The following is a 9,102-nucleotide window of genomic DNA, read 5'->3' as shown; positions in this document are numbered from 1 at the left end:
ACCCAGGCCAGCTCCGGCCCTTTAAGAAAAAAAAACAATGAGAAAGTCTCTGGACTCTCCATTCCTGCTGGCAGGAGTGTTCCCCACTGCCCCCGCTGCCCCATGCCACATGGGGGGCTGAGCATGAGCCCCCAAACCCCTAAGGCTGCTACAGGAGTGGTGAGTCCTGGGCCTTTTCTTGAGTTTTTTTTTTCTTAAAGGCCCAGAGCTGGCCCAGCCAGGGCACGGGTTGGGAGGCCAGGGAGCAAGGGGTGGGGTCGGGGGGCTTGTGCAAAGCCCCCCATGCTGCGTCAGGCAATGGGGGGCAGTGGAGATCGCCCCCCTGTCTGGCAGCAGCCGGTGAGTACCGGGGCTTTTCATTAAAGTACCGAGCTGGGGCGGGCAGGAGAAGCCATCGGGGGGCTGGGGTCCCCCCATAGTCCCCTCCCCCCTCACTTGTCCCTAGCACTTACCAACTCAGAGTGGCTGCAGCCTTCTGCTGCAGCCACCAGGGGCTGTCCGAATCATCGAAGCTCTCCAAATCTTTTCCAAAGATTCAAAGAGCTTTGAATCGATTCGGACCTTTAAATTGGTTCCCCGATTCAGTTCAGATTTGGAGATTCAGCCACCGAATCAGGCCAAATCTCCGAATCGAATCAGCACCCAAAGCTTCGCACAGCCCTAGTACACAGCAGTGCATTTAGAACACACACGGGTGCAGTGACTACCGTTCCCAGAGACGCACACTCAGAATCTGCCTTCTTATAAGTACAGCCCATTACAGCAAGAGTTTTCCTGTCTTACCACTTCCATGCTGATGTGGGTATCTGGATCATTGAGAGCACGCAGTGACTGCAGGTAATGGAGCATATAGGGGTCAGTGTGAAGCCAGCAGCTGATTAAAAGCCGGATGCGTACCTTGCGGGTGAATGCTACGCTTCTCAGAGCATCATCAATATCTGGCCAGTATCTATAGGAAAGGAAGTAAATTAACAGAAAAGCACTTGCAAAACATATCCATCAAGAGGTCTAACATTACACAGGATGCATCTACATGTCTAATTAATGCAACAAAATAAACTCTGGAGCATACTATGCCAGAATTTATTGCTCCCACGTGCTGCATTTGCACGTGCTCCTGGGACTACAGCACATAGAGCCAGGTCAGAGCAGCCCAGGCTGGCAGAGGATCCAGGGGGCTCAGCCTGCCAGCCGGTGGTTGCTCTGACCCAGCTCAACATGTTGCTGAGTGGTTGGCTGGGACATGCGGGTGCTTCAGTGCGGAGCTAGTCGGCAGGCAGCCCCTGCACTGAAGTACCCTTGTGCTCCAGCCAGCTTGGTCCCCATCTACACATGTGTTGTGGTAGAGTAAATTAGTCTGCCACTGGATAGTACTTGTATATACGGTGAAATAAATGAGTTTATGCCAGCCTAATAGTGTTGTGTGTGTAAACGCTGATGTTTTACTGTAGAGCTAATTAGTCAGCTCTGCAGCAAACATCTCATGCAGATGCGCCTGCTGATAACTAAGTAGCTATAGCACTAATATAGTGCTAAGGCCAGACCTTTAAAAGGCACGATGCAGCATAAAGACAGTGTGGAGGTCAGGGGCAGTAGATTATAGTATACTTTAAGATGCTTAATTGCAATTTGGTAGAGCATTTGCTTGCATTCTCTTGACCAATGTTTGGGAAAGAAAAGAAGAGGCAAAGAAATGAGCAAGCAAATGAATATCAGAGGCAAGAATAATTTTAGCAAGTACAAGTGAAACAGGTCAAAAGAAAAAGGCTGCATGTCGTTTGGAGTACATTTTGTGGCCAGTTAGATCTCATTTAGGAAAAGATATAGTTAAATTGGGAGTAAAAATAGGCACATAAATATTGATTTGAGTAAAACTTACTAAAAACATCTTGTAAAATGTGGGCCTTACTAAGCTCTGTGATAATGAGCTAGGGAATAGAGGATAAAAATCTGAGTTCACCTTGGAACCTTTGCTCTACAGCCTCGAACTACAATTCTTGCTGAACAGCCCACCAAGATAAGTGCTCTTCTGAAGCTTAGTTTGCCACTTAGGTGAGAAATCCTTTTCCCTAAAAAATGGGTATCCTGTGGGGCTGTGTGAAGCTTTGGCAGCCATTTCATTTCAGAGTTGTTCTGGCCCGTTTCAGTGCCCAAGACACCAAATCCAAATCAGAACAGGAGACTGAGAAAAACCTCCAAAATAAAATGAAAGCATCTGAAACTTTTTGGACAATTTCAGAGTTTTGGAGCTAGGCTTGCAGGGAACCAGAAACTAAGAAGAGGGAGGGGGAGGAAATGGGGGAAGGACTGCTCTGTAGCTGGGCAAAGTTTGAGATCTGTCCCTGAGGTCCTTTCCAATCCCAGTGCTCTGGGGGAGGGGGAGCAGCTAGCTGTCATCCTGCATGCAGATCCGGGGTCCGTGCCCCCCAGGAAGAGCCCAGCACAACTGTGCAGACTCCTCCTGGGTGGTGCAGGTCCCCAGATCTGCACAGGATGACAGGAGGCTGCCGCTGTCAGCTGGGGCCAGCAGCAGCACCAGTCCTCCCAGCACTTGGCATGGGCTGCATCGAGTGCTGGTCCCAGCCAGCAGCAGCAGCCTGCTGTCATCCCTCGCACAGATCCGGGGGCCCATGACCCCTGGGAGGAGTCTAGCAGAGCGCCGCAGCCCTCCTGGGAGGCGCAGGCCCTGGATGTGCACACGGGATGACAGCAGACTGCCGCATTGGCAGGTTATACGAATTTTGCTTTGGACAGTTTGAGGTGCAGTTTCACAAAAAACCCTGCACCTATCTCCTTGAAACTTGGAGGCTTTAGAAGGGGCTACCATCTCTCCAATTTTCATCTGAATCAGCCAAAAAATGACAAAGTTATACATATTTCAGTGATTCCCCCTTATAATCTATGGCTGAATCTCCAAAACAGCATCAAAATTCCAAAACCGTTTCGACCAAATCGAATCAGGACCGTGAATTTAAACACCGAATCAAATCACTCTGAAATCCGAATCCGAATCCAAACAGCCATTTCACACAGCCCTAGTAACCTGCTAGAGGCTATTCTGAAAACTTTAGGACTTAGAGATAATTTTATTTTTTAATTCTCTCACATGTTAATTGGATTGATATTTCTTTAGATGAATGCACATTTTAGACATTGTAATCATTTGCTTGATGTGTGCCTTACTAGTACTGTTCAGTGATTTATAGCTCATCTGTATTTCATTATTAAATTTGCTATGAAAGGGTTTCTATATTTGTGCTTGTGAGTTTTTATCGTTGAACCTTTCTCAGTTCTGTGAATATCTTTGGGGCCCTCAGGAGCTGTTATACAGAAAGCCTCTTGGAAATATTATGGGCAGAGCCCTGGCTCCCACTTAAGCTCCATCCTATTCCACCAGTCAACGCACATGGAAGTGAGCACATGGTACCACTTCCCGTCCATCTCTCCTTGCCCCTTTAGTATTCAGGACAAGAGTGTAAATGAAGCACAGAGCTCTGCTCTCTGAATGTAGGGACCGTAATTCCTCCTGGCACCTGTAAAATATGGTTTCCATATTTTGAAACCAGCTCCCTAGTTCATGAACACATAGTTATTAAAACAGAAGCCTTGTTCCTTCTGAGTTCATCAGCCTCATCTGCTGCCACATGCCCTGAACTAATCAGCCTCAATCTGTAACATTATGGCTGGATGCTGTGGAAATGATCTGGGGCCCCAATCCCTTGTCCCACGGGCCATTCATATGCGCAAGTGTCAGATGAAGCCCTAGACGTCACAAACCAGGGATTAAGGCTCAAGGTGGAGAATGAGCAACATTAACAAATGGATTCTCAAGGGGGAAATAACTGGTTGTCAGGCAACTAATTTTAATCCAAAACAACGGGAGGCAAGGAATAAGTCCAATCAAATCTATAATAGGAAAACAGAATTTCTCTGAATTGTTTGACTTGCAGAAGTATCTGTCCAGTGGCAGACAGACTTTAAATATTTGTTTTAAGGCCAACATCATCCATCTGTATCTCACCTCCATGCCCACAAGCTTCTGAAAGCCCCTAGCTGTAGCCTAATGCTCAGTGATCATCATACCAAAAGACACATACTAGGATAAGACTGTTGATAGCAACATAAAACGAATGGAAATTCAGGGCTTCTCATTTCCTTACAAGCATCTTTGAGTGAAGCGCACCTAATTACATATAATCATCTCTCCTTATCAGTTCTTTGAGAACCACAGAGATGTCCCATGCATATCAAGTACATGTAAACGTCCCAATCAAGTGCAGTTGAGAGGTTTTTCCTTTTTAATACCTAATGACTTAATAGCTTTCTCAATTAGTCAAAGCTAAGGTTATACACAGAGTATGTAAAATATCTAGCCACAGTGCTTACAATTCTGGCTCCCGCTAGTTCCCAAAGCAGGAAGCAAACATACAATGCCATCTCCCTGCCCTGTGCAAGTGTGCATCCCTTCTTGAAGAGCCTGGACAACCGTAGATGCCTTCGTAATGTAAGGGAGGGAAATGCATACAGGCTTCATTTGAAATATGGTGGAAGGAAGCAGAGGAGCACAGACACTAGCAAGATATACAGTAAGTCCAGAATCAAGGGTTTTAGCAGGATTGAAGGGTAGAAATAGATGTCGCCGAACAAAAGCTGATCAGCTGCGATGGGACATGATCCACCACAACTAATCCGCTTTGCTGGGGGATACACACGTCGCCCCTTGTTCTGCTTCAGACCCCTGGCTAATGTGGGACTAGGGGTGGTGTGCTCCCCTTGCAGTGTGGAGGCACAGGTCAGCACGGGGCCCAGCATGGGGAGATCTGAGAAATCCCCACTCCTGCGCCCTCCCTCCCCACTCGGGCCAGACCCACGCTGACCTGCGCCTCTGCCTGCAGCACAGAGCAGAATAGGTCCCGGCAGGGAGGCAAAGGGCAGTGCAGGAGCTGGGAAATTCATGAGGCTCAGTCCCAAATTGACAGATCCTGGCATGGAGGCAAGGGGTGCCGGGAACTCCCCGGTTCCTGCATCGTCCTGGGCCTCCTTGCCGGTACCAGCGGTGACCCGTACTTCAAGCAGAGGCACGGGTCAACATGGCACAGGGTAACACAGAATGGCATAGGACCTGGGGAATCCCCAGCACCCTGGGACCTGTGCTTCACATGGAGACAAGTCAGTGCAGGTCTCAGCCTGGAGGCACAGGGTGGTGGGAATTACCTGGCTTCTATGCCCCGGCCCTGCCAGGTCCCTTACCGATCTGTGCCTCTGTATGGAGCATGGGCCAGTGTAGGTCCCACTGTAGAGGCCTGGGCTTATATGGATACCAGTGTGGAGGCATGGGGCGCCTAGGATTCCCTGGGTCCCAGACCTCCACGTGGGACCTGTGTGGGCTTTCCCTGCTTACAGAGATGGGCCCCCGGTGTGTCTGTAGGAGGCAAAAGCCAGGCAGATGCCCTGGGGGCTGGAGGAGCCCGATCCTACCCAGGTACACAGGATCAGACCCCAGGGCAGCAGGGGATGCAGGCCGCCTGCATTCTGGCACCACAGAGGAAATAGATGTTGGCCACAATAAAGCAGCATTTGTTAGTATTTTTTGTCGCAGTACTGATGAAGGGAAGGGACATCTATTTGCTCAGCATTTGTGTCACCATAAAATCGTTATGGAAGCACAAATGCAACACCAGGTGACATTTGTTCTTACCCAAATCATGGTGTGACCACAACAATCAGCTTCTCCCAGAGCCAGAAGCCAAGAACTCATAGGGAAGGTGGCAGACTGGAGGTGTTGGGAAGCAGAGGAGGGAAACAAAGCAGCTCACTTTTTGGAAAATTTTGCACCAAAATATTTCTGCAAATCCACTCTCTCTCTGTCTCCAGGTTCTTGCGGTTTCAGCTTGAAATAAGCTGGAGGTTAAAGGCCTGATTCTCCTGCCCCTGTGTTGTGGTTTACTTGGATCCAAAGTGAGGGCAGAGCTGGCGTGAACTGCTACCGAACAAAAAGGGAAGTATTTCGTACCCACCTGACAGTGACATGAATGACGGTCCAAGGTGCAGAGCAATGGAGAATTGGGTCCAAAGTCTCTGCTCCCTCACCACATGTGAAAGCACAATATTTACATGTGTGCAGGGGACGGGGCTGGGGCATTTCTAGTAAGAACAAACTGTTATAGCTAGCATTTAGTTATGAATATATTTGTCTGATTTATTCAGATTTAGCATCATACCTAGCTGGGTGTGTGAAGCGGCTTGTAGGGAAATAGTCCATAACAGAAGCATATACATATTCCTGTGCATCTCTTATAATGCTGATAACAGAAAGGAGGTCATGGGTACGACCCTTCGGACAAAAGGCAGGAGGAGATGCCTGCATGGTGGGAAACATAAAGCCTGATGATTATTGTATGTTTCTCTGTTTATAACCTACCATTTTCTCTGAACCACTGTTAAGACACTGGTATACATTAGTGGATATTCATATTTTGATTACACATAAAGATGGACAAAGTAGATTGAGCACAAAGGGGTAGACTTGCCATACGGCAGCTGATCCAAGGTAACGGTTGTGTATGTCTGCTCTGTCCCACAGCAGGTGAAAGCTATACCAGGGCAGCTCATCCGGAGGGTCAGCCTGCCCACCTGGGGCTACTCCGACCCAGCTCAGCATGCTGCGGAAGGGCTGGCCGGGTCACGATGGTGCTCCAGCGTGGGGCTAGCCAGCAGGCAGCCCCCTTGCTGAAGCACCCTTATGTCCCAGCCAGACCTATCAGCATCTACATGCACTGATACTACAATGCACTGTAAGATTGTACTTGAGTTGACAGGTACTAACCTATAGCAGTGTAGTTACTAGTTTACTGCGACCTAACAGCACTGCATGTGCAGATGCTGAGATTTTACTGTGGAGCTAATTAGGCAACTCTGCACTAAATGTCTCGTGTAGATGCAGCCACTGAGTAATGAATTACTCCACAAATAGTCTCACTGAAAACAGTTGAACTACCTGGGAAGTAAAGAACAGGACAACGTAACTAATAGATGACAGGACCCTGCACTGTCTTCCTCTGAAGACAGAGGACTCAATTCTTTATCCCTTACTTACATTTCCTAGAATTTTAGTTTATGAGTAGTCCTAGTGAATTATGTGACAAGGGTCTTCTCAACACAAATTGGGTGCAGCAGGAGTCTTTAGTAAACAGCAATACAGAATAGGACATTACCAGTGTAATGTGGCATATTTTACAATGGATATAAAAATAGCAGGTTTGAATTTTAAATTCACTTACAGAAAAATAGACTTTTGTCAAAGTTCCATTGAACTGTACTTCCAAAGGCCTATCCTTGTTGATGTTGGTGGAGTAATTGGCTGGCCATGGGTCTGGGATGGAAGCATTAGCGTGTCCTACATCCCAGTAAGTGCTAAATGTTTTCCAGAGATCTTGGGCTAAGCAGCTGCAGTTGTATATTACGGCACCAACTTCTTTCACCTGCAGAGTGAGTAAACAGATGTCAAAAAACCTAATAAATTGCTTAGACCTCAAGGGTATTCTTCGCTCTGTGCTGCTTTCCTGCTGTGCCTATATTCTAGCTTACCATTACCATGAGCTTTTGCAAGGAGAGCTAAGATAAAATACACGCATGATGAAAGCATCTCTCAGATGGCTCTGAAATCCATCACATACCGGATATCTAACTCCACCTAGATTTTTTTTTCTAAATTGTTACCAGTCAACAGTGCAGCTCACCTGAGATAATGACCTCCAGTCCATATTGGCACTGCCAATATAGATATGCTTCATGTCTACAATCCAGAATTTGGTATGCAGGACACCGTTAGTTAGTTTTCCAAAATCAATTCTTCTTACACGAGCCCCTAAGGAAAGATAATGAATAAGAGAAAAAATGGGTTTAAATACCAGCAATTCCCAACACAGTTTTTAAGTTTAATATTAACAAGAAAACGGTAATCTGTATCATTCTTCACCTAGCCAAATATTTTATGGATTTCAATCGCTTTCAATCCACCTAGCAACTATTCCACCACAACTAACAAGCACAGTTTGCTGGAGATACAGTTACATACATAGTAACAGTTACTATAGCTTCACTTTCAGAAAAACACCATAAAGACAAATCAAACTACATTGAAGACCTTTCCAATAAAGCCCTTCAGTACCTGATTAATTTTAAGCACATGAATAGTTTTACTGTGCTGATGTTAAGCATGATCTTAAGTGCTATGCCAGCTTGGGGCATTAGTGGCCATCCTACCACACTGAAGAACTGAAGATACTATTTGAATTAGCAATACCTTTTGCCTCCAAAACATTAAGGTCAGTTGATTTTACTGCTAAAGTTGGAAAACTGGTTGCTATATACACAGAGACATTCTCCATAAGTAAACTTTCCAACTTCTTCAGAATATCTTCACCCTGAATAACACATCATTCATTATAATGGATGATGATGAGAGAGTTAGGTAACCATATGAAGAAAGTAAACACAACCCGAGGGTAGGGAATACTTAATCTTGATTAAGAATGCTTCGACTAGAGAGGAATTAAAGATACAAAACGAAGCTCCCCATCCAATTCAGGAATACCATTTTGCTTCCTATAACTGATTAATATAATCAGTTTTAAGACACTTCCATGTAGAGCCAAACACAACACTGAAATAGTGTGGAGTTCAAAGATGAAACCTAAGCAATAACAACAATTCCTGGATGATGATACTTTTTAATTGATTTTTCACATAATTTTCCTTTAAGGATAAGACTTATAGGGACTATCCCAGGGTAAACTGGCCCATCAGGAGTGTTGAGATTCAGTTGCATGGGTGCTACATCTAACTCTCCCCTGCAGCGAGGTAGAAATGTGTAAAATAAGACTTGCTGGAGAGGCAAGGGCAAGGGCATGGGAATAGCAGCTTGTGATGATAATCAAGAAGAGAAGACCTAGAGACAGCACAGCCCTGGGAGCAGGTCTCTGTAAGAGTGGAAGAGCAATGGGTTCAGGCAGAGAACTTAGGAATGAGCAAGAGTGGTTGAGGCTGGTCAGAAAGTCCAGGGATATACAGTTCCCAGAGCATGGGTTCCTCCTATGTTGC

At 46.2% G+C, this 9,102-nt stretch overlaps 1 protein-coding gene across 1 annotated transcript in view; it reads right to left on the bottom strand.

Annotated features, from left to right (window-relative positions):
* Positions 1–9,102, bottom strand: part of PLD4 (phospholipase D family member 4) — a 21,418-nt gene that overhangs the window by 4,638 nt on the left and 7,678 nt on the right. Inside the window, exons 5-9 of the mRNA XM_019550807.1 lie at positions 8,306–8,426; positions 7,740–7,867; positions 7,281–7,481; positions 6,222–6,361; positions 784–949 (exon numbers count right to left, since the gene is read on the bottom strand). Coding sequence (XP_019406352.1) covers positions 784–949; positions 6,222–6,361; positions 7,281–7,481; positions 7,740–7,867; positions 8,306–8,426 — 756 coding nt within the window. The remainder of the gene's footprint in view (positions 1–783; positions 950–6,221; positions 6,362–7,280; positions 7,482–7,739; positions 7,868–8,305; positions 8,427–9,102) is intronic.

The sequence above is a fragment of the Crocodylus porosus genome, unplaced genomic scaffold (assembly GCF_001723895.1).
Source record: "Crocodylus porosus isolate Cpor-Errol unplaced genomic scaffold, CroPor_comp1, whole genome shotgun sequence".
Taxonomy (NCBI): Eukaryota; Metazoa; Chordata; order Crocodylia; family Crocodylidae; genus Crocodylus; species Crocodylus porosus.
The sequence above is the reverse complement of the archived record's forward strand: the minus strand, read 5'-3'. Positions and strand labels throughout refer to the sequence as shown.